Source organism: Porcisia hertigi, chromosome 25 (assembly GCF_017918235.1).
Source record: "Porcisia hertigi strain C119 chromosome 25, whole genome shotgun sequence".
NCBI classification, from domain to species: domain Eukaryota; phylum Euglenozoa; class Kinetoplastea; order Trypanosomatida; family Trypanosomatidae; genus Porcisia; species Porcisia hertigi.
This window is the reverse complement of record NC_090584.1, coordinates 95,076-122,919: the sequence shown is the minus strand read 5'-3', so window position 1 is coordinate 122,919 and position 27,844 is coordinate 95,076. Positions and strand designations below refer to the sequence as shown.

Genomic DNA, 27,844 nt, shown 5'->3' with positions numbered 1-27,844 from the left:
ACTCTGCTCTCCTTAATTTGGTTTGTGACGGTTGCACGTCTTCAGCCATGACGGGGAGGGACTCCTCTCCGTAGTTGTGGCCTCAACGTTCACTATCCACTCAGAATGCAAGCGGTGCGCCCCCTCTCCGCTTGTCCGCCCCGGAACTTCCCAGGTGACACAAGGGAGGAAGAGAGAGTGGAGTGATGTTCCTCGACGCTGGGTCTTTTTTTTTTACCCTGTAGAGCAGAGTACTCCGTTCAGAATAAAAAAAAAAAGGAGCTCACGTGTACACGTGTGTGCCTGTCTTCCTTCCCTTTGCCTTCTTCCGTCGACAACGTTCATTGAAAACTCGAATAACTCCCGCACCAGTCACCGTTACGCTTTTTTTTCTTCCCCCCCTTCGGTTTCTCCGTACTGTCTCTTATATGTTGTACACCAGGAGACTATGCGCATCTCGCACTGGTCTGGTGTGCAGCGCCACCATTGGTCTTTTCCTGTATTGAGTGCTGCACATTTCTTGTCCTTCCGGTACAACTCACCGCGGACCACGCATACGCACACATACACATACACACACACCCACGATAGCAATGGGCACTGATGTGATGAACTCCATGACGCAGCGGCTGCTGTCATTAGAGGACATCATTCGGCGTCAAGAACAAATGATCACCATTGTGCTGCAAAGACTTCGCGATGTAGAGCAATACGCCGCGGCAGAGTCGCGCAACCGCCAGGAGCTGCAGCAGCAGTTGTACGCTGCCATCAATGAGCGCGGCAGCGCCACCACCGAAACAATGAATCGCATGCAGGTGGCTTTGCAGAACCACAACGATCGCCTTAGTACGCTCCAGGCCGACGTCCAGGGCCAGAGCGCGGCGTTGAGCGGCGCCAATGACAAACACGATGCGGTGTTTCGTGGAATAGAACAACGTTTCAAGGATGACTTCAACGGAGTGCTCCAACGTGCGCAAAGCAGCGAGGCGGCCTCTGCCGAAGCAATCCGCGTCATCCACGCTCAGCTGCAGAGCGTGGCGAACGCCACGCAGGCCGTCGAGACTCGCAGCCGTGAAGATATAGTAGCGGTGCAGCAGCAAATGGGTGCCGAGCTGGCAGCGCAGCGCCAGCGGAGCGAAAACTTGGAGAGCTCCATCCGTGATGCACTGCGCGATGTGCACGGGTCTCTGTCTGGAGAACTGCGAAGCGCTGGTGTTCAACAGCGTGCTGAGCTGGAGAGTGCGCTGCAGCACGTCAACCAACGACTCGAGGCCCTCGATCAGCGAACACGCGTTGACATGAATCAACTACACGGTACTGAGCAGAAGGACGTTGGCGACCTGCGGCATTCCATTAGCGAGTTGGATACCAAACTACGTGAAGTAATCCAGGGTGCGACGAACGGGCTCGCCCACGAACTGGCACAGGTGGTGCAGCATAGTCATGGACAGGACAAGCGACAGGAAACTGCACACCAGGCGATCCTGCAGGAGCTTGCAAAGCACGACAATCAGCTAGAGACCGTGGATCTGAACTGGCGGGCGAGCGTCACGGAGCTCTTCGCGACAGTGCGTGAGAGCATGGCGGCAGCGCAGGAGCGTTCTGCCGCGGAAGACCAGGCGTTACATTCAAGGATCGCCGCTGTCCAGGACCGCCTCCTCGCAGCAACAGACACGCTGGGTTCTGACCTAAAAACGCTTGCCGCATCGATGCAAGAGACTTGTGTGAAGCCAGTGCAAGAGGCGCATCGCACACTGAGTGCACAGGGGCAGCGCATCATCCACCTCACCGACGAGTACGCCTCCTTTCAGAACTATCTGAAGACGTTCGCCGCGCATGTAGACGGGGACGTGGCACAGCTCAAGCAAGTTGTCGAGGCTGCAGTGCGAGCAGCGCACGCTGACCTGGTGGAGCGCATCAACGTTACCGCATCGTCAATCACAATGCACCAAGGCCCGGAGGTGTTTCGCTCCGAGGTGCACCGTGGCTTGACGAAGCTCTGGGACGACGCCAAGGGGGTTTTCCTGACGCACCGCAACTTGGCGGATATACAGTCGCAGATGGCGATGTTGGAAAGCGCTGTGCGAGTGGAACTCTGCGCACTGGCGGAGCGGAACAACGACATTTGGCGCAACGTTGATGAGCTCCGCATTTGGCACCTTCGCGCAGCCCAGCAGCCCATCACTGCAGCTACAGCCACTGGAAACATACCCGAGAAAGGCTCATCTCGCCGCATCGCCGCGACCAACACGGCTCCCGCACCTGCGACAACCACTGAGAGATTTTTCCCATCAAAAGAAACGGAAACACGAGTCTCGACACTGGAGTCTGACGCCCCTGCAGCGGCAGCAGAACCAACCACGAGTTCAGCCACGGCCGTTACGGCGAGGCTGAGTTCAGGTGCGTCGAGGAAGACGTGGCACACTGCCTCGGATGAGGCGAAGGTGGAAAACATCGACACTGAAGTGGCACCATGGAACGATCGCATGAAGCAGCACGAGGAGGACATCAAGGCGCTGCGAGCATCATTGCAGCGATTGCGCATTGAACAAACTCAAGAGTTCATCAAAATATCTGACCAAAATCCGTTGAACCACACCCCTGGAATAGACGCCCACGCAGTCACTGTGGCACAGCTAGGCGACGCCTGTATGGAGGCCCGATCAGCCGCACAGGAGGCAGCAGAGAGCGCTAAGGTTGCCGGGGAGGCGCAAGATGAGAGCGTGCGCACTGCTGACGAGATGCGGTTGGCCCTCCAACGGGTGAACATGCTCGAAAAGGCGCTGCAGCTGCAGTTGAAAAAGCTCTCGCCTATGCGAGAGACCTCAACACCAGTGACTCAAGCAGAGGGCTCAATGCACTACCCGCAGCTCCACCAAGGGGAGGAGCCAGCGTCAAGTGATGATACTGGGGAGGTGACGCTATCCACGAAACTCACGTCTTCACTATCGAGGTCCTCGAATAAGAGGCTCGTCGTGAGCCACGAGGATGCCGTGAAGCCGGAGGCGAGTGAGGACGCGGCTCGACTTGGCATCCCGACTGACGTATACAGTGAGTCCCCGTCGGAGGGGGACCTCACCTCCGGAAGACTCCCTTCGGAGGCCCCTGTTATCCACAAGGAGAAGCTCGTGACGGTTCCAGGAATCTCGACGGGCGAGCGATTCATTATGCGCCAGAGCAGAACGTATACCCCGCTGACATCAGCGCTTCCGGCGCAACCCGCGACCACGGACACTGCCACAAAGGAGACAGAGCTCGAGACCTTGCCAGACGCAGTTCTGGGATGCACTCGTCGGGAGAGCATTGGGTTGCTGCACGTGCCCACTCAGTGTTCCCCGTTGTCTGAGGTTCTGCTTCCAACGCACCAGTTTGTGCGTAAGCGTGAATACAACTCATTCAAGGCTTTCACCAAGCAAGAAATTGACTCCTTGTGGGTAGAGTTGCTGAATGGGCGTCGTGCCGGGAGTGTCTCAAAGGAGGAGTTGCTGCTATACATCAGTCAGAGCAAGGAGCAGGTGCTGAACACCGTCACGAACATTGTCCAGCAGCAGGAGAAGGAGGCGCTTGGGCTGCTGACGCACATCAAGACACAGCTCGCTGAACTCAGTCGGCGCCCTCCCGTGGTGCCTGAGGTTCGAGTCTTGCCCGTCGTCAACAACGATAATCTAGAAAACATTATACGCTCTCTCTCAGGGATCACGAACGCTGTGCTAGACACATCTCATTCGGCCCCCTTCTCTTCTCCCAGCATCGACGCACCGCCATTCCAGGGTGAAGCTAGTAAGCCAGCTTCGCGATCAGTCATGCTGAAACCTCCTACATTGCGCACGTCATTGCCGAGCTCGGCATTCATAGCGCCGTTTAGGCAATCGGTGGACCCTTCGCCACTAAAGGACTGGAGTCGGCCGGACACAGCCATCTCGAGTGCAGATTCTGCCTCAAGATTAGAGCCGCAGTTGATTCCCTCGCTAGTACGGCGCTGCATCAGCCAACCCTCTGTCCGGTCTCAGTCGCAGGAGGTCTTGTACGCCCACATAGACGAAATGAAAGCACCGCAATCTGACAATGTCCCACAGCAGGAGCGACAGCAGGGGTCGGTGCCAAGCCACACATCCTCTGCGGGCTCACCCCGAGTGGGGCAGTGCACCATCACCACATTGGTGCATCCACAAACCACGGCTCCTGCACCACGGCTGCCCGAACCACACAGCGTCAAGTCACACCACTCCCCTGCCGCTGTTTCTCCGACATCAGGGCACTCTTCCCCCGATGAGTTCTCGGCTTCCGCGCCGCCGCGTATTGACTCGACGCTTCGGCTGCCAGCGAGTGTCTCCGCCGCTGTCGCACCGACTAGCATCAGTGCCCTCAGCGACAGTGATCCCAGTCACCAGGTTTTATTCCCTGCGACTTACACCGCACCACTCTTCGGCCTGCAGCAAAGAAGGGGCGACTGGCCCCCCTGCCGCCGCAGCCTCGCAGACAGTGACCTGAACCTCTACTCCAAGGAATCCAAGTCACCGTGCAACCCCGCTGGCAGATCACACCACCTCAATCCGCTTCCTGAGATTGTGACCAACAATTACCCGGCTCACGCCGAGCCCGCCTGGCGGCGCCGTGCGGCTCCGCAATCGGCACCGGCTACGGTGGCGGTCGCCCGGCGCGCGGCCAGCGAAGGACACCACTTTGAGGCGGATACGTGCAAACGAGACAAGTGGATTCCCGAAAGCCAGCTGCGTCGAGATGTGACCCCCGTGCGCATTCTCGTTGATGCCGTGTCGTCTAACGAGCGGCGGCAAAAGGACAACTCTCCTGGAATAGACCTCCTTGCCAATTCTAGCCAGGGGAGCGAGATACACATAGAATCGGTGGAAAAAATGCGACCAACGCGTGGCAGGCCGCGGCATGAGCCGGCGGACCCCCGAGGGTCCAGTTCTGTTGGTGCCGGTGGATCACCGACGCGGGTCAGAGATTCAGGACATCTTTACCTGCGCCACGCCCCGATGACGGGGCCACCCGCTTTACGTGTCCTCGGGTCGCCTGTGGGGGACTCGGACTCGCGTTCTCTGCCAAAATGGCAGCAGCCACAGCAGCAGCAGCAGCAGCAATTCGTGCCGTCGCTGCAGCGTCCTCTGCCCCCACCACACATCTACAGCAGGACGCCGGTCGACACGCCGCCGAGCGGCAAGGTCATTCATCTAGGGCCATGCGCGACGGTGAGTAGTCCCCACCCCGCCGACCGAGCTGTCGCTTTGCGCATGTCCAAAGCGGTGGGCACTCACCATGACGTGCATTTGAGCACATTTGGTGGCCGTGGCGAGGACGTGGCATCGCAGTCGCTCTTTTCTCCGACTCCAGATGAAAACCTTTCCTTGGCACAGGTGCCGGCGAATGCCGTGCCGGTGCGTGTCCTTGACACTCCCGTGCGCCTAACCGGAGGCGTGAGCAAGAATCGCTCTCCCTCATTAGCAAACATCCGCCCACAGGATGACTCCTGAGACGAGTGTTGGGTGAACGCTTTTGGATCATTTGAGCACCTGTTGCGAGGAAGGTGATGGCCTCCTGTAGATAAAGCATAGAAGTGCACTTCTCATCTCAGCTGGAGGGCGTTCACTCAAGTGGCACACCCACCCATCTGTCTGCAGCACTGCTCCACCTTGTCGTCTTCCGCCTCACTCATGCACCTCTATGGAGTGGATCTGAGCAGGCCGACATGGAAGTGGTGATGTCTCCGAGCGGCAGCAAAGAGGAGCAGGGGCGGTATGTGTGTGTGTGTGAGTTTGTTTGCGTTGTGGAGCGCTGTTGACTAGTTTTGGTGTTCTTGATTTGTTTCGTTTCCCCCCCCCCCCCCCCCCTCCTCTCCCCTCCCCTTCCTCTGTGTGGGACACGTCAATGCTCACCTTGTGTGAGTGTGCGTGCATGTGTTTTTATGCGCTCACTTTTGTTGTGCGTGTGTATATTCTTTGGTTGTCGTTCTTTCATTCTTCCTATCTCGTTATTTCGATGTTCTTCCCCGATGTTCACAATATTCGCTTCCCTTCTCGATATCGGTGTTCTCGTCTTCCCTCTCTCTTTTTTTCTCAGAGAGAGAGTTTAGGGACGGGGCTGACCACCAGGCAGAGCGAGAAGGAGGAGGTTGATGTATAATGGTGGAGCAGAGCTCTAGAAAAAAAAAATGAGACCGGAGAACTGAAGGCGCACCGGTGTACGCCTGATTGGGCCTCGTTTGTGCTGTCTTACGAGAGCACCCTTGGTCATTCTTCTTCCAGCGCCATGACAAGCCCCCAACTTGGGAGCTCTTACAACCCTTGACGTGCACAAATCCCGCATCCTTTACCTGGCATCTACGACATCGTCAAGAAACGCTTTACAGCTTTTCAGTCTGTTCGTCATGGTAGTCTAAGCGGCCTGCCTCATCACATGCGAGGGTGATTGTTGGACGTGCCACTTTCTTTCACGGCCCCCAGGACGGGGTCGTTGTTGGTTTGGCGCCGACCTCGGCGTACGCCCTCCACTTGTCGCCCACTCAGAACGCAACGAGGCGCAGGTGCGCGCGAAGATTGGAAACAAAAAGCGAAAGAAGAAGCTACCCCACGCCTCTTCCTCTCCCCATCTGCGAAGTTCAGGTGGTTATGGGGGAGCGTGCTGCGATATTTTGGCAGAGGTCCCCCACCCCCACCCTCTCCCCGCCGCAGTCCGCTGTATTCCCGTGCTACCATTGCTCTCTGCTACTCAACGCACTCCCATCACATGTCTGCGCCGTCCGTGTCTCGACGCTCGACGTTCCTCAGACATGTTCGCTTACGAAGCTGCTGCACCTGACTCATTTCAGCATCGCTTTTCTGCCCCTCCACCCCCTTCCCCCCTTCTTCCCCCCTCCCCTCCCCTCCCCTACAACCCATTCCCTGGCCGCGCCAGAACTCTTAAGTCCAGCCACAAGCCCCCCTCCCCCTCTCCCCCTCTCGCCCTTTCCCAGAGCAAGACGTGCATCCGTATCCACCGTCCTCCCTTCCTTGGTAACCGAGTCACTTGGACGAAAACATAAAGTTTGTGTGTGTGTGTGTGTGTGTCACACGCAGCCATGGGTCGTAACAAGCAAAAGTCCAAGGCGCCTGCGAGGCGTAGTCCGTCATGCACCAGCGAGGAGAACGAGGAGAAGCCCGAAGTGGCCCCGTCGACAACGCTCGCCACCTGTGCCGAGGGCCTCAACGATACCAGTGTAGCTGCTGATGTCGATGTCGTACCAGACACACAAAGTGACCAGAGCGATGCCGCCATTCCCAAGAAGAAGGAGTACAGAGGCAACCGCCTCAAGAACATTGAAAAGAAGAAGGGGACGAATAGGGACCGTAAGACAACGAGCGCACTGGGAGACGCCGATGAGGGCGACGAGCCGCTCGTCGTGACGCGGCAAAGTGCGGTGGAGGTGCTCTACTGCCCCGTTTGCACCTTCCCGGCGGAAATATGCGAGTTCAGCGGAATGTTAGAGAAGTGCCGACCGTGGCTCCTCGAGCACGCCTCCGAGCTTGCCGATGCCGAGGAGCGCGGCCGAAAGCGTCGCATCTTGACAGAGAAGGAGCGCCTCGAGGCGATGCTGGAGGGCCGGGGAATCAAGACGGCGCTGCAGCGCATTGTTGTGTTGGAAGTTGAGAAGCGCACTGGTCGACGCATGATCACCTCTGTCTTTGGAATGGATCTCTTCGGGTTCAACCTCAAGGACACTGCAAGGGACTGGCGCAAGCGCTTTTCCTGCGGCGCCGGCGTGCGTGCCGCGGAGGAAGGTAGTCACCAGGACTGCATCGACATTCAGGGCAACGTCGCGGATCAGCTGGCAGAGATGCTCATCACCAAGTATAATATTCCGAAAGGGTCAGTCTACATGATGCAGGGTAAGCAAAAGTTGCCCTACCCCTACAACTAGTATTACCCCCTGGTACCCACGCTGCCGCATTCGTTAAGTCTCGCCATTACTTTCCCTGGTCGTGCCGTGAGTGTTGAACTCGTCTCTCTCTCTCTGGGTGTGTGTGTGTGTGTATTGCGTGCGTACGTGTACTTCTATTCGTTCGTAAATGTGATTCTGCCTTGTACTCGACCTGTCTTTGTCCCCCCCCCACTACTTGGGAGGACTCACCCTTTCGAACCAATCGTGTGGTAGTCGTGCCCCTGACACATGATGGATTGTAAAGGGGACGGTGGCGTGCGCTTGCGTTGGATGGTCGAAGACGGCTGCGACACCAGCGATTGAGGGGTAGGCATTGGGGTCTGTGTGGGAGGAAATAGGTATCAACCCCACTGTCGACCGTCGTGCGCGTTATCCTGATTTTCATCAAAGTCATGCAAGTGGAAGAGAGGTATGTAGGTCTACTTTACTGGTTCTTCCCCCCCCCTCCCCTTCGCTTGAGACGTCGTACACCTGAACCCTTGTCTTCTTTCTGTTTATCGCGCGGCATTCCATCGTTTTATCGACGTCATTGTCTTTTTGGGGTGCCCCAGCGCTTTTCTGCTCCGCATCAAATAGGGCACGGAGCAGCGCTCTGCGCACCACATTTGCAGACGTGTGACCTGCAGGAGGGTTTCCTTGCGGTTGGCCCTCTCGCATCCATTGGCGACCCCCTCCTTCCCCCCTCCTCCCCCCTCAAAGGACGGAACAACACACACGCACACACCAAAGAAAGCACGTGTCGTAACGCATAGGTTGCACACTGCATCGTGTTATGTCGAATTTTCTCAAGAATTTGGTCTACAAGACCCTCGTCTTGGAGGGGTCGAACATGCCTCTGGTACAGCGCATGGCCGCAAAGGCGGCACGCATGAAGCGGGGCTTTACCGGCGAGAAGCTCGGGCTGTGGCTCGGCGCCGCTGCCCGGGAGGTTTGCAACGACGTCAGCTCGAGCTACCGCACCGCGCGCACCTACCTGAGCCCAGATGCCGCTGAACAACGGCAGAACTCATCCACAGCAGAAGCAAAACATCCGAAGTCTGTGGGCGGTGGTCGGACGCAGCCTAAGCCGTGATGTGTGCTGAGAACTGCGCATATGCACGCACACATCCGCAGCGACGCATTTGCATTGTTTTATATTTCACAGGATCCGTCTCTTAACTGTCTGTCTTCGCGGAGCGCCGGTTGTGTTTTGACCTCCGCTAGTCTTGTAGGCGCGCGCTCCCACATTTGTGAGACACACACACACACACACACACAGGAGGCAAGGCAGACACGTGCGGTTTGATGCGCGAGAGCATTTTTCTTCCTCGAAATAAAAAGGAGACGAGGGGGGGGGGTGCCACACCCTGGTGTGTACGGTTGTCTTTGTATTAAGAACAGCTCTCACGCCACTGCCCTGTAGCCTTGGGCTTACAACACCGAGGGGCAGAGGGATATGCGGTACCTGTCCGACATGCGCCTTTATTCATCTGCAGTGGATGTGGTCTTCACTTTTGTACGTTCCACTCTTCAAAATCTCAACTCTCACTTTTCGTGTGTGTGTGTGTGTGTGCGCGCGCGTGTATGTGTGTGTCATATGGCGGCTTACTCCAACCGTTACTGCAGCAGTCTGACCACACCATTAACTTCGTGGTGCAGCCAAGAGGGTTGAAGTGGTGTGAGTTGGCCGCTACGTGCCTTCAGAAAGGTGCACGGAGTGCTCCATCAAAGGCAAACAACCCCTCCTTTTGTCTTTGCTACCACCGTCGCGGCCCCTGTAGCTCCTCTCCCCCCCCCCTCATTATTCCCCCTTCCTCGTGTGCAGATGACTTCACTTAGCGGGGCCTCCTACGTTGCAGCAGTGGAGCGGGCAGCGACAGTGGTGGACGCAACTGCTGTGGTGCGGTCAAGTTTCACCGACACTACCGTTTTTTTCTACGGGGCTCTCCTGAGTGCTTTTCAAAGGTATGTGGCGCAGCAGGATGCGGTGGCGGTACCGGCTGAGACTGCGGACACGATTGATCTACTGAACCTGCTTGCGTTCAAGACGGTGTCCGATGTGGATGGGACACCCGATGGTGTCAAGGCCCTCCTTGTCCAGCACCCGGGCCTGACGGCAAAGCTACAGCTGCTTTCCTTTCTCACGTTGTGCAGCCAGCACACACTCACACCGGATGGCCTGTGCCTCTCGTACAGCGATGTTGAGCTGGCGCTGGGAATACACGGAGCGGTGCCAGTGCAGCGTGTCGTGTTGCAAGCCGTCCAACAGCGGCTCTGTATGGCCCGAATCAATGAGAAAGAGCGCCAGGTGCGCGTGTACTCGTACGAGAGTCGGAACGTTACGCCAGATGACCTGACCAACTTAAAGGAGCGACTGGCGCAGTGGGTCGCCTACGCCGAAGCACACCTGCGCGATATCTGGCCCAGCTGAGGGTGTTGTGCACCTGCGAGTGCAATGTGGTCTCCGTGACCTGAGCTCTGCGCTCACATCCTCTTGCTCTACGGAGCTCTCCACGCACGCACCACACACACACACAAAAAAAAAAAGAGGCTGCGCCTATACACGTGCACAGGCGAATCGAGAGCAAAATGCCACGCACCGCGCCTGAATGGTGTGTACTTTTGGCCCCCCCCCATTCGGTCATCTGCGTGCGCTATTGTCTATCCACGCTCAATGTTGTTCACCCAGTAGACACACTGCTGTCTTTTGAGTACCTTCACATACACACATTGGATGGCGTGCTGCAATGACACCCCTCATCTCCTCCTCGTTCTCTGTGCTCATCGTGCAACGTCTGTGTCTGCTGACTATTGACTCCGACTGTGTTTGTGAGGGAGTGTCCTTCCTCCCCTCCCTCCTCCTTTCTCCCCCAGTGCTTTTCTCTGCCACCTTTTTCGCCAGCGCCTCTGTCCTCACTTTTTCCAGTGAAGGAGCCGCGCATCGTGGAAAGGGTTTGGTGTACAGAAAAATCCATGAGAGTATGCGTGCCTTTGTGCAGCCTCTCACTGGCACGAGCGCACGAACACACACACACACACACAATGCGAATCCAGGCAAGGGCTGGGAGATTGCCACAGACAGACAAAGGCACCACAAGACGTCTAAGAGAGCGATATAACAGATAACCAGTAGAGTTTCTTTTTGTGTGTGTGTGTGTTGGACAGGCCGGCGATGCGCATTGGTTTGTCGTGTCCATGAGCGCCGTCGACGCGTCTCTTCATGCTGCCTGTCAGTAAAGCGCGCACCTTAGTCCCACACAAGTCTGAGGTCGTTCCTTGACCCCTCCCCCCCCCCCCCGCGAATGCAACCTCGCGGTGTGGCTTCCCTCTCTCTACCGTCCGTTCTCCACAGTTTTTCTTGTCGGGCCCCCTCCCCCAATCTTTTTTTTTTGTTGGTCTTCTCTTGCCCACGTCTTTGCGCTCGCATCTCCATCATCCCCCATTTCTTTGTTGATTTGCCCCAAAAAATGTGCGTTGTGCCACAGACACCAGTGCGAGTTATTGGGGCTGGTCTTTGCCGTTTGTCACAGCGAGTTTGTGAGGGAAGGGAGGGGGTATTCTCACACGCCCTGCATCGTTTTGCGACGATTGTTGTTGTTGCTTGGACGGAGCTCTTTCCAGCCGCCCCCCCCTTCCCTCCTCCGTCACCCACCATCTCCCTTACCTGGCACAGCATCGATAGAGTTTTGTTTACATCTCCGTGACATGATTAGAATATCCCATTCTTTCAGTCTTCCTTTTCTCTGCTGGGGTGGAGGAGGCCAAGAGCCCCCCCTTCTTCTGGAGAGATTTGCACCACCGCGCTGAGCAGCGTGCCTCGGCGGTCAACGTTTGTACGATACATCAACTGGTTTCGACGTGGGCGTATTTTGTCGTTTACTGGTGCGTATCCCGCTTGCTGCCGTTTGCGTCCCTGTCTTTGCCTGCGTCTATTATACATCGCATACACATCGCCATGTCGAGGGTCTCTTCGAACTCTCCGCCCCAACATGGTGCTGTTGCCGCGGGCGCGCTGTCAGTGACACCGCATGCGACAGGGGATGAGGCTGCGTCGTACACAAGCACGGTGGTTCAGCTTCCGCCGACGATCCCGGAGCTGATTCGGTGCCTGGAGCAAAAACATGAGCGATGTGCACAGCTGACACGCTGCCTCGAGCGTGTGCACAGTGAGACGCGTCGACTCATGGCAGCCAGTACCGGTGCCTCTGCTGACGATCGGTATCAGGCTCTCTTGACTGCCGCTGCAGTCGGCGCGGCCCAGGCGAGCAGCTCGCCTAGTGGAGAGTCCGCGGCAGCGTTGCCGCCGGCGCCGCTTTCTTGCGCCTTTCCAGTCAGGTCAGCTGGTGCCACTAGTTCGGTCCCAGCAGTCGTGGTGGCGCGCGGCGTCGTTGCCACTGCGGCGACGGAAAGCGGCGCATCTGTGACTCGCGCAGCCGGAGACAGCGCGGTACGCGGTAGGACTCTGGTAGGCAAAGTCGTCGCCGCAACCTGCGCTACTTCACCAGCTTCCGCGGCTGTGCGTGCCGTGGTGGTGACCGGCGAGCCGTCGGCGATGACGCTGTCCGCGCCACCCAGTGCAAAGGCAGTCGAGGCTTCCGCTCCCACAACGGCGACCCCGAGCACTGCAGGGTCGACTGCTCTTTCCGCAGAAGACGCCGCAGAGCTGCGTCTCAGGGTCGTCGCCTTGGAGGCTACCCAGGAACTTCTGACGTGCACTCGGAGTGAGTTGAGCGCCGCCCATTCCACCTTAGATGTGGAGAGGGAGCGGCTCAGAGAAGCCTTAGCAGATCTTGCTGAGCTTCGCAGAGAGGTCCTCGCAGAGAAGGCCAAGGCGTCGTCGCCGTCGTTGCCACAAGGGGACGATGCCGCGGTATCTGTGGCGCATCGAATTGCAGATATGCAGGCGCGTTTGGCCGAGCGAGAAGCAGAGGCGCGTGCAGCAGGCCTGCGACACGAGGGCGCCGTGTACGCACTGACTCAACTGCAGGAAAAGCTGGCCAGCATCACACAAGAAAACGCCTTCTTGAAGGAAACGAACACACACTTGGAGGGTCAGCTGCAGCGACTCTTGATGGGCGCGATGGAAACCACCGCCACATCGGCACCGAGCTCTACAGCCTCTGCAGCGGCGACAGCTGGGCTCACCACAAGGGAGGCATACCAAAAGGATGCGCTGGAGAAGCAAATCAGCGACCTCCACGCCATCACCGATAAGCTGGCACGCGATGAGAAGAAACAGGCGCTGCGATGTGCCAAGGCGGAGGCGGTGGTGCAGGCCCTTGAGAGAGAGAATGCAGAGCTGAAGGCGTCTGTGTTGCATTACCGCCGGCAGGTGAGTGAGAGTGAAATGGTGCTGGAGCATGCGGTCTCTCGCAAGGAGGAGGATGCGCGGATCCACCAGCTGGAGCGCGACGCCAACCGGCTACGCAGCGCTCTGCGCGAACGAACGGACCAGTATCAGTCTGAAAAGGCGGATTGGGAGCAGCAACGGATCACCTTGTCTCGGCGACTGCGTGTTCACGAATCGGCAACCAAGCAGCTACTGAGGCGCATGCTGACGCACCAGGTGCGAGAGGTAATGTCGCAGCAATGCGTCCACGCCGCCGCACAGCGCTACCAGCGGCACGACTCCCAGGGATCTGCGGCGGTGCTTGACAGTTCCGATGGTGTACCCAAGGCACCTGTACCGACTACTACTGCGGCATCGTCTTCACGCGTGTCACCGCCCAGCAGAGATCCCACCGTCGGTGTAGTTGGCCTCCCCCTGGTGGCGTCTTTACCGTCGTCTACCCCAGAAACCGGGGTCGCCGCGGATACAGTGACGCTTGTGGACAGAGAGCGGCAGCTCGAGGAGCTCAAGCAGACCTTTGAGCGACGCGTTGCGCTGGTAGAGGCGCAATACAGAGCTGAAGCGCAGCAGCTACTCGCCCTCAACAAGGAGCTTCGACATGCGCTGGCGGTGTCTCAAGAAGAGCTTAGCCAGAAGACAAGGCTGCTCGAGGCGGCGCAGCGCCGGTCATCAACATTCACAGCGATGCCGCTGAGCAGCTTCCCCGCTCGACAGCCGGCGACGACATCGTTGGAGCGGTCTTCGCTGTCAGGCACCCAGCGAGACACGGCGACAGCGTGGGCTTGTCGCAACGACAGCGAGGATGGCCCTGCCGCCGTCTCACTTGACGACCTCGACAGCAGCGATGCCCTCGTGTCGACCCACATCTCTATCCTAGCACCCCCACGACAGATCACTGACATTGAGCGGCGCTACAATCCCGAGAAGATGTCCACCTGGGAGGCGGTGCAGGTGGAGAATGAGGCGCTCCTAGATCGACTGACCACAATGCAGGAGGAGAAGTGGAAACTCACCACGGCAATCGAAGACCTACAGCGGCAGTGCGGCGCGCTGAAGGGCGAACTCAGGCGAAACGCATCCACAATGAACCATCTCTTGGCGGCCGGTGTGGTGTCTCCTGCAGCGGTCGCGCGTGGAAGCGAAGAGGGACAACTGCGCGCCTTGCAGTGTCTTCTACAGGAGACGTTACACGCCAAAATCGAGCTCGAGGAGCGGCTACAGGAGGCTACGCGGCATTTGAAATGAGGAGCTCGATAGAAGAAAAAAGTTCATTCGCGTCCTTGTCGTTTGCGCACAAAGGTGAGGGAGAGACACAGCGGCGGTTGTGTGCAACTGCGGGTGTCCATACATGTGCGATCGTGTTGGAGGTGTGTACCGGAAGCGGCATTTTCGAGTCACTCCCTCTTTTTTTTTTACCTTTTTTTTCTTTCTCTTCCCCCCCCCCCCTTTCCGGTTTTCGGTTTTATGGCCTCTCCGTGGAAAGGCACTTCAGCTGCGCTCTTCCTCTCTGGCTCCTCTCTGTGTTTTTTTTTTCACCCCTCTGTCCCTTTTCCTCCATCCGTTGCCCCACTCACCCGCGTGCTATCAACTTTCTTTTTTTGAGGAAGGGAGGGGGGAGGGCCTTGCTGTCTTGGGTGGGGGTTTTCCTGTTGTTTTTTTTTATCTCTCTGAGCTCGTGTCGTTCCCACTCCCCCCTCTTGTTGTTTTTACTTCGCTCGTTTTCAGGTAGTTTTTCTCGGCCACGTGAGGGGCGCTTCTGCACGCGCACGCGCGTGTGTGGCGGGGGTGGTGGGTTGTGTGTGTGTGTGGGGGGGGGGAGGGGGACCTCGCCTCACCCCTGTATTTTCCGCCTCCATCAAGCTGCTTTCAAAGCGAGGTGGGTGGGTGGGGCAAAGAAAGAAAAGTGTATCCCTTGTGACCCGCCCGTATGTCACCCACGTGTGGGTGGTAATGGAGGAGAGAGGGGGGCTGCCTTGTTTTTTCTTTCCTTCTGGTGGGGCGTATGTGGGAGCGTTGTTGAAACATTTTCGTGTACGCGTTTTTGTTGTGCGTTCTGTGTTCCCCTTCCCACTCCCCCCCCCCTCCCCTCCCCTCCCCTCAGCCCATCACACAGAAGTGCGAGGGGATATGTGATCGGGAGCGGTGCATCCTCCACGATCGCGCTGTTTCCCTGTGTGTTTTTGTGGTACCGTAATTATTTGTACCCTTCCTTTTTCACAAGGGAGTCTCGCACGGGAAAGTGGGTGACTTCGTCTGGACCACTTTTAGCGCCCCTTTTTTCCCCTCTACTCCGGTTTGCTCTGCACTCGCTGGGGCAGTCGTGATGTGCTCTTTTCCATGACTGGCGGGGGGCCATTCACACTTTTCATGTCTACCGGCACCGCTCTCCTCCTCCTGCCCCCTCCACCTTCCGGATATCCGCCACCACCGCCGTTGCAACACGTAGGAAGCCCTCCTTTTATTTGATCACTTTTTGTGCTAAAGTGACGACTTACACACACACACACACACACACACACGCGCGCACACACACACACGTGGCGTTTCACCAGGAGAGCAGTACTCCTTAGTTTCCCACCGTTTGTGTGTTTTTGTCTCCCCCTTGTAGTTGTTGCAGCCAGAAATGTTCACCACCACCACCAGCAGCAGCAGCAGCAGCAACAATGTAGCTGACATGATGGCCAAGGCGGTCACGAGCTCTGGCGACTTCTACAGTGGGCGGAACGGTGTGCAGGGCATTCAGGACAGAAAAGACGCCATTAGAGAAAAGCGTCGTGAGCAGAAGAACACACTGTCGCAGTGGTACGGCATGCGGAAGAAGCCACTCAGCGACGATCAAAAGAAGGAGATTGAGCTGCTCAAGTACCGCAACTTTGTGGACCCCGAACATCAGCACCAGGCACCCAAGAAAACCGCCGAAGTAGGGGAGAGCGAGTTCATGGAGTTTGGCTACTTCGCCGATGTGGGGCGCAACAAGCGCCGACGCTACAAATCTTTTGCTGATGAGTGGATCGAGGAGAACCCGCAATTCGAGGAGGTTATCACGAAGCGTATCAAGCGTAACACAAAGGTGAATCAGGCGTCAAAGACGGCTGCGGCGAAGAAGGCGGCCATACAGGCAGCGAAGGCGAAGGAGAAGAAGGTCTCAAAGCGCAGATCCAAACACGACATGTTTTAAATCACCAAAAGTGAGGGTTGAGCGCTGAGGGGGGGGGGGAGGGGAGGGAGGGCTTTGTCTGGTAGAGTGTGTGTGCGTATAAATGTAGAGGGAAGCACACATGCACACATTTATTTTGAAACCGGGGTACTCTCACAGAAAAATACCGCGCGCGCACATTTGTGTTCCGTTTCATTGACGCGAAGGTGCGCAGAAGTACAATCTCCTTCTCCTCCCTCTCCGTTCTCTTCTCCCCCCCGCCCCATCCCACTCCCTTTGACTACCTCGCACTCTACCGGCCTTGTGCGGTTGCGCCCATGCTTCACAGTCCGTCTCAAAAAAGGGGGGATCAGGGTATACTTGTCCGTCATGATTCGACCCAATGGACATTCTCGTGCCCCTTTAGTTTTTTCTGCTGCATTGCGGGTCTACTTTGCGCGTACTTTAGCGGAGCTGTACTCCAACCGGAGCTAACCCCATCTCACGCGTGCCCACCATGTGTGTGTGTGTGTGGGGGAGGAGGCGGAGGCGGGAATTCGTTGCGGCGCGTGTGTGCTTGTGTGGTGGAGTATAGGTGTGACGCGGCTGTCTACGCTGCCCCACTTCTTATCCTCTCTTTTTTTTTAAACCCCTGTGTATGTCCACCTACTAGTCTTTTCCTCTTGTTGTTACTGGTGGTCTCCTGTTTACTTCTGCCCGGGCAACAAATCTTTGTGCGTGTTTGTGCCCGAGAAATACACCACTGAAAACATGCACGAGCATTAAAATACACACACAAGAACGCAAACCCGGTGGTCACTTCTTCTGTCTTCCCCTCCCCCTCATTTGATGAAGCCACGCATCCGAGCATTACACCACCGAACCGTGTTGCGGTCGCTCTCTCTCTCTCTTTTGGCATTTGTTTGATCAGATTTCTTTCTGTTTGTTCCTCCGTTTCTTTGCCGTGGCTTATAAAATTTGCTCCATCGTTTAAGGACGTAACTGAAACAAAAACAGCAATGCATCGACGGTGTGCATCAGGCGCGTGCGGCGAGAGGAAAGGGGAAGGAGGAGGGGGGGGGGGGAGGGGCTACATTATATAGCGATGTTTCCCGGGTTGTGGGTGAAAGGGCTGTGAAGTGTGACGAATTATCGTATGCCATCTCTTTGTGCCTCAGCCGAAGGCTTGGCCGTCTTCTTTATTGAGCGTCTGACTGTGTAGCTTCACGACGCACTGGAAGTCCATTGCGTTCTCCCTCTCCCTCCGATTGACACGCGCGCAGACGCACACGAGACAAGCCGCTTCGGTGGAGGCTTGCACATCTCTTTGTGAATGGCCACCTCCATACCCAAAACAAGTTCTTCGAATTTTGCGTATCTTCTCCCCCCTCTCACTTCCCCCCACAACGTGTCTTCTGTTACGTGCGGGTGAGTTGCCTTTTCTGGTGCTTCTGTAGTACGTCAGTCACTGTGTTTATATACGCTTCGTGCATTAATAGTAATAAAAGGGACAAGGCAAAACACACACACACACACACAAAAAAAAAAGAAACGGTCAGCAATGTCCCGTGTCAACGTGTTCGGCCCCAATTCGCTCTATTCCTTCACCAAGTTTGGGGCACTGAACCGCAACAATGGCGTTGTGTTGAACAAACGTATGAAGGACACATTCCGTTTGGAGAACCAAAAATACATGCGCAACGACTTTGACCGTGAACGGCGCTACCGCCTGTGTAGGCGTTGTGGCATCACGTCTGTGACGGTCAATTTCGATCAGGTTCCCTCGGCCCGCGTGGGACTGTGGGGTCGGTGTGTCGATGACAAGGACTACACGCATCACCGCTTTGTGGAACTCTCACAGCGTGAATACGAGCAGCTGCGTGACTGGCCACTCGAAAAACGGTTGAACTGGTGGAGATACGAGGATAGTGAATGATCTCGTGGCTAGTCGTAGTCTCGGGTGTCTACTCACATGCCGGCCCTTTGGCGACCTCTTCGGTGAGGGGGAGGGGAGACTGAATTAGGTTGTGACGCCACAACAAGCATCGGGTGCAGGTCTCTCCCCTCTCTGTCTCGTCCTCGGCCTCGGCCTCGTCCAGTCACTTCACATACGCGGCTGAGGAGTGCCTCTTGCCTTCACGCAGGTGCACCCACCCGCCCACATGCGCGCACATGTGCACGTCCTCTATACGAACCGCACTGCTAACTAACGCAAAGAAACAAAGAAGGGAGGGAAGCACCCCCCCCAAAAAAAAAAATACTTTACATCACAGAAAAATGGAGATCCCCACTTTCCAGATTGTGTGCACTGCACGGTCCCCCCTTCCCCCCCATGCCTCCACGTGTCATAGAAGAGGTCGGTTGATGCGAGGTGGTGGTGGTGCTGCTTCTGCTGGTGCGCAAAAAAAAAAAGAAAACAGTTTTGTCTGTAACTGCGCTTGGCCTGTTCGAAAATTCTGAGGAATTCATGGCATCACTGTTACCAGCCTCACTCCTGTTTCCACATAGGGGGGGGGGGAGTTGATATATATACATATACATGCGCCTGCTTACGTTTTGTGCGGCTTTGCGCTTTTAGGCTTGTGTGGGCTCGAGTCGTATCGCGGTGGTGATGCCACACCGAAACGGCGTCATGTGCGCCACATCTCAGCCGCGTTTTGAGATGTCCCTCCCCCCCCTTTTTTTTTTGTCGCGCGCAGTTGTCTTTTACTTGGGGCTGTTCACGGCTTTTTATGGGTGTTTCACTGCTACACAAGGGCCACATACACATCCCCGTGAGTTCGTAAAAAAATTATCGTGGACACTGAGCAGGGGGGGGAGGGAGGGAGGGGGGAGGGGGCCTCGGGGCACACGCATTAATTTGCACAACTCGCTTTCTCTCTTTCTAACCCACACGTACTCAGGTGACACTCTTAGTATATATTCGACTTGGCTGCGATCAGGAGACGGTGTGTGTCGTTATGGATCAGCTCTATGAAGCGTCGCCAATTCCACTCTCCGGCGACGACGAGGATTCCCAGGAGGGGTTGAACCTCGACGTGAGTGCCCACAGCAGTGGGATCAGCTCGCGGTCTTGCAGTTGCCCGCTCAGCGCGGACGTCTCATCTGCGGTGTCACTGGATGCCCCTGAAGAGATACCCGCAGATGCCACCGACAGGGTTAGCAAAGACTTTCATGCGATAGATCAACGGCAGCGCCAGCGACACGGCCCCCATGATGGGGGCTTAGCCACTTCGAGCTCCCCCAATGCTCTCTATGTGTATCTTATGCAACTGCTGCGCGTAGCAGAAGATCTCCACGCCAGGCTGGAGCGCCTCCTGTCCGGAAAGACTGACGTGGAAAAGGCCACACCTGCCTCGGGTCCGGCGTGCGTCGAGGGCGACGTTTGCAAACGTCGTATCATCGGTGAGGTGCCGCGTGTCAGTCGTGGCAGCGGTAATTCGCTGCGGTGCCATGGTGCTGCAAAACTGGGAAGCCGACTCCGTAAAGAGATGAATAATATGCGACGTTCTGTAGAGGCACTCCGCGCGGCTGGTTGCACGGATGTCTTGACGTCTCCCGTACCCGATTCACGCGACATGCCACCCGTAGTACTTGAGACGGCGGTAGCGTGTGCGCAGTGTAACTCGTTGTGGCACTTTGGCGCCATCGTGACGTGCCTTGAGCGTGAGCCCGATGTCACCGGTGTGTACGTCCCCGTGGGCGGCAACCTGGGGCCGAGAAGGCATGGGCGACGCACTTCGGTGAACGGGACGAGTGCTGTGCACAAACCCCCTTTCACAGAAAACATGCGTATTGAGGTCGACGTGGTCTCCTGCAACGAGCACCGCTGGATCAAAGTGAAGACGAGCACAGCGCGGAACCTTGAGTTGGAGGCAGCGGCGCTGGACGTGAATGGTGCCACCCCGTTTACCGATATGCTCCTTGCCCTCGTCGAGCGCTCCAAACAGATTTGCCTGCCGCACCGACGTGTCGTCCAGGTAGCCGTCGTGCTGCTCCACCCACCACCGCCCGTGCTGGAGAGGTTCTTCGTGGCGAACGATGTGAAATGGGCATCGCTCTCGGCAGACCACAGTTTGGCGGTCTCACGTCCACAAATTCGATCGCGGCAACCACATGCCCGACTACCCACTCAAATTACCACTACCTGGCTTCCACCGCTGGCGCGGTCTCCTGAGGTGATTTGCCTTGACACAACGGCGTTGGTCACCCTCTGCTCCCAGAGCTGCTACGTGGATGGTTTACCCCACGATGTGCGAATGGAGCGATTGGCACCGTTCCACGTTTTGCAAGAGCAACAGCGCAAAGAGGACAACGAGTGCCATGCCGTTGTGGAGGTGGTGGAACCGGCGTTGCGATTGCACACCGCCTGGTGTACCAGAAATGCGCTGGACGAGACGATGCGGCGGGCACTTTTGTCACCGTGCGAGGACGCGGCAGCCGGAACAACGCCGCTGTCGGACGTCACAGAGCGCAGCCGGGTCATCCCCGCAGTTCTACTGTTGCCGACAGAGCTCGACTGGCTCGGTCCGCTCGAGAAGGCGGCGCGAGAGCGGTTTCCCAATGGCGCGGGCGTAAACGTGCAGCAAAGCACCGGCACCGCCACCCCCAGCGCTACGGCACCACCAGCAACAATGCGTCTCGATGAGTCGAGTTTGTTGATCGAGTACAGCGGCCGCGTGGACGGCGCGGGCGAGTCTGCATCGCACTCGACTTCGCAACGGCCCAACTGGATCATGGCGGATGTCACACATGAGGAGTTCAAATGGATTCTGGAGACAATTGCGGGACCGCAAGAGGTAGCGCGTGCTGCCCGTCTGCTGCGTCTTGTCAGTGTCGTGGACACGACTTTTCTGCGGAATCGTGTGTGCAGCGAAGTCGCTAGTGGTGGTGGTGGTGGTGATGATGCGGCACACGGTTCCAGTGTACGTGGCGAGACAGCACTGCACTTCTCTTCTTCACAGCCGCCGCCACTCTTTACCTCTGTGGAGTACCTTCGACTCAGCGGCAAGGTCTCCCTACGTAACAAGGTTGTATTTGGCCTCGCTGACGCCGTCAACGCCGTCATTGTTACCTCGAATGAGCAGTTGTGCCACGCCGCACGTGAGCAGGGCGTACACCTTGAGGCGTGCTTTCACCCATCTCGCTCGCTGACGGAACAGAAGATATACAGGCTGCCGCGACGTCAGGGCCCCGGGAAACCTCCAGCCGTTACCCTCTACGAGAGGAAAGAGAGAGAGGAGGCATAGGTCGTCGTGTACCAAGAATGGACGGTCAGAAATGTTTCGCTGATGATTGGGGGAGGGGGGCTCTGTTCCCTCCCCCCTTCCCCCTCCCCCTCTTTTCCCCGCAGGGCACCATGATTGGATGGCGGTGTTGACTGAAGATGTGCGCTGGTTGACCACGCACACAACGGCAGATTTTTGTTCAGGATATATTTGTGAAGATTTACATCTGTAAATCTTCAGAGAGTGGTGTGGGATGGATACAGAGATAGGGCCACAGTGCGAGAATGCGCTCACTTGGGTGAGCTGTTTTGTGTGCGACCTCGAACACTCCAATGGCGAGGCAAGCGACAGCGTGAAGAAAGTGAGGTGAACGAACCGAAAAAATGCAAATGAAGCCTGCCATAGCCGTTGTTCATGTGTGCAGGCTAAGAAGTGGGGGGAACGGGGCGAAAGGCCTCCCTCTCCACTTAAGTCGTTCTACGTCGCATCGAAAAGTAACCACGCACGTGCCTTGGTGATTTCTCGTGTGCTTGCGCGTGCGCATGACTCACCATCTGTTGTTCGCTGAATAGGCTCACATTGCTGTTTTTTTTTTTTAATCCTTCCTCTCCAACCCTGGTGTCCTTCATTCTACCTCTAACACGCACGGGTGCATGCGTACAAACGCATTCGTATCCACACGCCGGCCCTCCACTCGCAACCGCTTCATACACTTCACGAATTCGGAGGTGTCCGCTTGCCGGTGTAAATCACTTTTTTTTAAAAATTGTCACCCCTCCCTCTTTTTTCCCCTTCCCACTGCTCCGCGTAAAATGCGTTGTCGCACTAGAGATCAATATTGAGAGCACCAAGACACACATACACACACACACACCTCATCTCTAACTGATTCACCTACACCACCGCTGCTCCCCGCACCTACGCTAGACTTTAAGGGGGGAGAGGGGGCCTACTCGCCTGCACACCGCCTTAGTGCCAACCGCAAAAAAAGGGAAGGGGGTGCAAGCAGGGCAGAGAGGCAAGTGTAGCGCACCCCAAAACTGGACATTCATCCCGTTGACGTTCGCCTTCCTTCTATATTCTTCTCCTTCCTGGTATCTCGCGGTATCCCTCTTGTCGGGCTATTTTTTCGATTAGCGGCCTCCTGCGCGGCGCCTACTCCTGCCCCCCCCCCCCGTCTCTTTACGTCGCCGTCGTCGTGTCTTGCAATTTTTTGTTGTTGCTGGTTTTTATCGATCTTATCAGCGCAGAGCTTCCGAGATACGATTTGAGACGAGGCGTGGCCGGTTGGTTGGAAAGAAGGTGGAAAGGGAGGCAGCGCGACTGCTTCCGCACTCGAATCCGCCCGTCATCACTATTATTGGTGGTCGTACTTCCACCTCGTAGCAATTGCGCTGTCCCTTACATTCTTTCTTGGGTCTTTGCTGCGTGTCACTTCCCACCCTCTCCCTCCCCCTTTTCTGCCTGCTCGACTGCATTCCGCTCACCTGCATTTTCTACTTCCCATCTGCCCTGTCTTCTTCAAAGCGGGGGGCGTTGAGGTTAGTGCAAGCAGATCTCCTGCTTTTCTTATCACAGTCTCCCACTCCCCCCTCCTCCTCCTCTATATTCCGACTTTGTGCTTGCGTGTCTCACTTTTTTTTTGTTCTGCTCTTGTTGTTGCCGCGCTGCCCCCTTCTTGGTGTTTTCCTTCCAACACAGCCACCACCACGAGCACTTCTCTTTCCCCCGCCCCTTTTCTTTCTCCCTTTCATCACCCCGCAAGACTCTCTCCCCCTTTTTTGTGTGTGCGTTTGTCTGGCGTGAAAAACCAAATTTTTTTTTGCTCATTTGTAGTCTCTCTCTCCCCACTTCTCTCTCTGTGTAGGGTGTTGATTATATATATATTTATATATATATATTTGTATCTGAACTCCATTGGGTGCTCGCTCTCTCTCTTTCACTGCTCGTCTGCGTTTCCCGTATCTCACGTACTCAACACCCTCCATCGTCTCTGTTTTTTTTTTGGTTGTTGTTGTTCTGCTCTTCGTCTTTACTTCTGCGCTTATTAACGGGTGACCTTCACGCCCTCCCCTCCCCTCCCCCCAATCTTCTGCGCTGTCTTGTATATTCGCTCTTTTTACTTGCTAGATTACTGCGGCACATATTTTGCAGCTATCGCGAATCATGGCAGACATGCTCATTCGCCAGATCCCCGCCGAGCAGGCGCTGGAGCGGACAATGGGGCTGTGGGAATGCGTGAAGCATCTACGCGCAAGGGATGCACTTGTGCCACAGAGTATGTACATAGAGATCCTTCGCTATACAGCGAGGCGTATTCTTGTGAAGCTGGAAGAGACTGGCCTGGATGCGGATACGTGGAAGACCTACACAGACTTCTTTACTCAGGCCATCCTTGCCCGCGGCACTTCAGGTGTCCAGACCTACCTTCGCACCGCTGAGCGGCTCATGAACGCGGTGCTGGCTTTTCCATCGGCTCCGGTGCCACTGCTAGCGGAGTACATTCGTTGCGTATTGGTGCAAAGCACCCAGAGCGACAAAGAGTCGGCCGTTCAGATATCCCAGCGCCCACACGGTACCCCGTCGGGACTAAAGCCATTGCCGGACCTGGAGTACGACGAGAATGTTGTCGCCTGCATCGTTGCACGTCCTCTCACCGAAGTGATGGAGGTACTGGAAGGTCTGCCAACGCAGCTGACCTTTGCCCACCGGCATGCGATTGTGCACTTGAGGCTGTGCAATCCGTTTCAGGTTCCGCGATGCGAGTTTGTGTTGGGGGGTTACAGCTGTGATACGTGTAGGCTGCGAGATATCCACACGGGTTTCCAGGCGATGGTCTACGACGACGAAGGGGCGGAGGACCCCCTGTCGAACTCAAACGTGCGTAGCAATGCGCAAATTAGTGGCAAGAGTTACGGCTTCGATATGTGCATGGCCTGTGTCGTCTTTTTTTACGCCCAGCAGCAGGAGTGCTTGTTCTGCCTTATGCGCGCCCCCCATGTCACCTACGCGTTTGGCCACGCGGCTGGCGTGAAGGTGTTCTCTGCACGCTACCGCTCCCGCCGGCAAGTCGTCGGCTCTGACATCACGAACCCAGACCGCCTTAACGTCCGTACGACGTCACCGTCGCCTCCGAAGACCTCTGGCAGCTCCTGTGCGGCCGCGGAACGTAAAGGTAGCCTCGGCAGCTCATCAGACGCGGTCTTTGACAATCGCCCAAGCTGTATTGACGCAGAGAGGTCGGCAACAGCAACCAAGCAGGCTGTAATGACGCGTCGTCCCCCTGCGCGTCCCCCAACGCGCAAGATCAGCAATGGCGTCACTGAAGCCCCGAAGCTACCGGCTACGCGCTGTGTAGCGTATGACAAGTTTGTTGTCTTGCTTACTCTCAGCCTCGCTCCATATGGTGCGCGGCCTATCGCGTGGGTGCTGAACGACGCCGAAAAGCGCGCTGACAAGCCTCACATAGAGGAGGTACTGCGCCAGCGACTTGGACCCGAGTCGAGCTGGCGCTCGCGTGTGACGGTACGTCGCGGAACAGCGAACCCGTCGCATGTTGCGGCGACTGCCAGGCCGACGGTGGCAGCGCGGGCCTCATCGCTGCGTTCGCCGGCACCGGTAACCGAAAGCCACGCGACTGAGAAGCCACGCCGTGACTCGGATCTTCCCAGCGATCGGGGAAGGCTGTCGCATACACACAGCGCGGGCGTTGCGCTGGCAGACGCCAACGATGACCTCGACACCTGCGCCATTTGCCTGTGCCCCTTCGAACGCGAGAGTCCAATGATTGAGATGGAATGCCACCACTGGTTCCACGTCAGCTGCATCGAGGAGTACACGCTCACTTCCGGGGACGTATGCCCGCTCTGCCGCACCGCTAACGTCCTTCCCGATATGTCTCGCGCGACCGCGCTGGAAAAAAATATTTATTATGTGGAGGTGACACTGACTGAGGCGGAGCGTCTTCGCCCGTACATTGACCTCTGCGTAGGGGCCATAATCACCCGCGACGGCAACTACCGAAATGCCTCAAGCATTGCAGCCGCTGAGTGCGTGCGCCTCTACCCCACCAAATTGAATGAGTGTTGAGCACCAGGTGTCGCAGACGTTCTCCGTGGAGTCACGGTCGGCCTCAGGGAGTGCGTAAATTCTCCCCGATTGAGAGGAGAGGGGGGGGGGGGAGAAAGAGAAAGAGAAGGGCGGGTCTCTTCCCCTTTAAGCGTGCCATTCGCTTACCCCCTTTGGGGCGTGAAGGGCTGACACGTCACGCACACTTTTTGTGTGTGTGTGTGTGTTGCTGTCTTCCCTTCATATTCCCCGCCCCCCCACACACACACCCACACCCACACACGCGCCCTCGCCACTTAAAGCCCCGCCGCGGGGTTCCCGTTTCTTTTTTTCTGTGCTGCTGTTGTTTCTGCTCGTGTGGGTGGTTGCCACATGTTTGTTCTCGCTCTGTATGCGTGTCTGTGCTGCCTAGGAGACCTCTTGCCTCCTCTTTTTTCAATTTTTCCCCTCCGCACTCACGTCGTACGCTGCCTTTTCCCTTCTTCGCTTTGTTTTTTCTTCTTTTGGTGCCTGCAATAACTCTCGCCGTCCGTGTGTCTTTTTTTTTCTCTTCTAAATTCATCTCGCTTTGCGCGTATCTGCGTGTGAGCGTGCGTTTCCATTGTTGCTCTTCTTCGCACGCGCATATCTGTCTGTCTCTGTGTGTGTGTGTGTTTTGTACTTCATCTCAATCCCACCCCCCCTTTTTTTTTAAAATTATAGTCCACCAGCTACAAGAGAAGCGGAGCAATGGGGCGATTACAGATGCCTTCATACTTTGATGGTCTCTTTCGCTTCCCGTGTGACCCCCCCCCCCTCCCCCCCTCCCCACCCACCCATCCACCCCTTCCTGCTTGTCAAAGTCACTTGTGTCACCTCCAAATTTCAGGAGGAGGTGGGAGTGCGGGTGGCACAGAGCATGCACTTCGTTTAATAGATGATCGCCTAGACGTGTGCTTGTGTCTGTCTCTGTGTGGAGATGCATCCATCGCTAGGATGACGCTAGTCTGTGCACAAAGAGTCTTTGATGGGTTTCCTGGCACAGCGGCTATAATCTCTTTCTGATTGTGTGTGTGTGTGTGTGTGCCGGCTCATGCAGCTGGTCTTCTCGGTGCTGGTTGGACATTCTCAGTTTGGCCTCAGAGTCCCCGCCATCCTCCCCCCTACCCCGAAAACGCGTTGCACTTTGTTCAGGAGCACTCATGTGTGTATGCATATACAGCCGTAGCAGTATGCATGTGCATCTGTCTCTAAACGACGTTTCTAGCCATATATAAAAAAAAAACCTACACCCCTGACCGTTATGGTAGCTGGCGTGTGTGAGAAGTGGTGCTGGTCGATTTCCCTTTGTAGCAAAGTCGTTGTTTGTTTTGAAGTCTGTGTCTCTCTCTCTCTCCTGTGTGTGTGTGTGTGTGTGTCTGTGCGTCCTGAGCCTGTCCCATCTAGATGTACCATATTTGTTTATCCCCCTCAATTAGAGAGGTTATCGGGGGGAGGTTCGCACTTGAATATCTCCTGTGTTTCTCACAATAAATATGTTCATATGTACATGAGGGCGCATGAGGGCGCGTGTATGTATGTGTGTGTGTGTGTGTCCTAGGAAGGTACCAGTTAAGTCGTGAGTTGTCCAGAAACAACGCTGTGAAATGAGGCAGGCGCAGTCGATGCCCATTCACGTATGGAGAAGAAAAATAATGAGTTCATTTTTGCCGATTTATTTCGCGTATATCTATTATTATATATTTTAGTGTTGGTTTTCTTTCTAAACTGCATGCCCCCCCCTCCTTTTTCCTCTCCCTTGCTCCCCCCCCTAGACAGCTGCTACTGTGTACACACACTGCTCCTGATGTTGTGCGATTTGCGACTAGAACCTATACAAATACAGGTTCACTAGTGTATCCATCATCATCAGTAGCTAAAAAGTATCGAACGTCATTGCCGGAGACCATTGGGTTATTTGAAAGCAACTTCATTTTCTTTTTGGACAACATGCAAAAAAAAAAGCGTAAGCCGTCTAGTAGCTTTGTGGTTATTTTATTTTGTACTCGTATCCCCACCCTCAGGTTGTGATAGTCCCCGATGAGGTGTGTGTGTGTGTGTCACTGTGGGGGGATATCTGTGTGCATTCACAAGTGTCGAAGTTTCTTGAACTCAACTGTGGCTCCACCACCACAAAGCCGCCTCTA

General features: G+C 56.2%; 9 protein-coding genes across 9 annotated transcripts; all 9 read left to right on the top strand.

Moving 5' to 3' along the window:
* Positions 1–572: 572 nt before the first annotated feature.
* JKF63_04538 (uncharacterized protein) lies at positions 573–5,474 on the top strand (the record flags this gene model as incomplete). Its single annotated transcript, XM_067900522.1, has 1 exon — positions 573–5,474. The coding sequence occupies one exon, from the start codon at positions 573–575 to the stop codon at positions 5,472–5,474; it is 4,902 nt and encodes a 1,633-aa protein (XP_067756543.1).
* A 1,583-nt stretch (positions 5,475–7,057) lies between these two features.
* On the top strand, positions 7,058–7,897 carry JKF63_04537 (uncharacterized protein; the record flags this gene model as incomplete). The annotated part of the gene is made up of 1 exon (XM_067900521.1): positions 7,058–7,897. One exon carries the CDS (start codon positions 7,058–7,060, stop codon positions 7,895–7,897), a length of 840 nt encoding a protein of 279 aa, XP_067756542.1.
* A 793-nt stretch (positions 7,898–8,690) lies between these two features.
* Positions 8,691–8,990, top strand: JKF63_04536 (uncharacterized protein; the record flags this gene model as incomplete). The annotated part of the gene is made up of 1 exon (XM_067900520.1): positions 8,691–8,990. The coding sequence occupies one exon, from the start codon at positions 8,691–8,693 to the stop codon at positions 8,988–8,990; it is 300 nt and encodes a 99-aa protein (XP_067756541.1).
* Positions 8,991–9,722: 732 nt separating this feature from the next.
* JKF63_04535 (uncharacterized protein) lies at positions 9,723–10,328 on the top strand (the record flags this gene model as incomplete). Its single annotated transcript, XM_067900519.1, has 1 exon — positions 9,723–10,328. The coding sequence occupies one exon, from the start codon at positions 9,723–9,725 to the stop codon at positions 10,326–10,328; it is 606 nt and encodes a 201-aa protein (XP_067756540.1).
* A 1,524-nt stretch (positions 10,329–11,852) lies between these two features.
* Positions 11,853–14,492, top strand: JKF63_04534 (uncharacterized protein; the record flags this gene model as incomplete). Its single annotated transcript, XM_067900518.1, has 1 exon — positions 11,853–14,492. The coding sequence occupies one exon, from the start codon at positions 11,853–11,855 to the stop codon at positions 14,490–14,492; it is 2,640 nt and encodes an 879-aa protein (XP_067756539.1).
* A 1,429-nt stretch (positions 14,493–15,921) lies between these two features.
* Positions 15,922–16,425, top strand: JKF63_04533 (uncharacterized protein; the record flags this gene model as incomplete). The annotated part of the gene is made up of 1 exon (XM_067900517.1): positions 15,922–16,425. The coding sequence occupies one exon, from the start codon at positions 15,922–15,924 to the stop codon at positions 16,423–16,425; it is 504 nt and encodes a 167-aa protein (XP_067756538.1).
* A 1,519-nt stretch (positions 16,426–17,944) lies between these two features.
* On the top strand, positions 17,945–18,319 carry JKF63_04532 (uncharacterized protein; the record flags this gene model as incomplete). Its single annotated transcript, XM_067900516.1, has 1 exon — positions 17,945–18,319. The coding sequence occupies one exon, from the start codon at positions 17,945–17,947 to the stop codon at positions 18,317–18,319; it is 375 nt and encodes a 124-aa protein (XP_067756537.1).
* Positions 18,320–19,343: 1,024 nt separating this feature from the next.
* JKF63_04531 (uncharacterized protein) lies at positions 19,344–21,632 on the top strand (the record flags this gene model as incomplete). The annotated part of the gene is made up of 1 exon (XM_067900515.1): positions 19,344–21,632. One exon carries the CDS (start codon positions 19,344–19,346, stop codon positions 21,630–21,632), a length of 2,289 nt encoding a protein of 762 aa, XP_067756536.1.
* Positions 21,633–23,777: 2,145 nt separating this feature from the next.
* Positions 23,778–25,700, top strand: JKF63_04530 (uncharacterized protein; the record flags this gene model as incomplete). The annotated part of the gene is made up of 1 exon (XM_067900514.1): positions 23,778–25,700. The coding sequence occupies one exon, from the start codon at positions 23,778–23,780 to the stop codon at positions 25,698–25,700; it is 1,923 nt and encodes a 640-aa protein (XP_067756535.1).
* Positions 25,701–27,844: the final 2,144 nt, after the last annotated feature.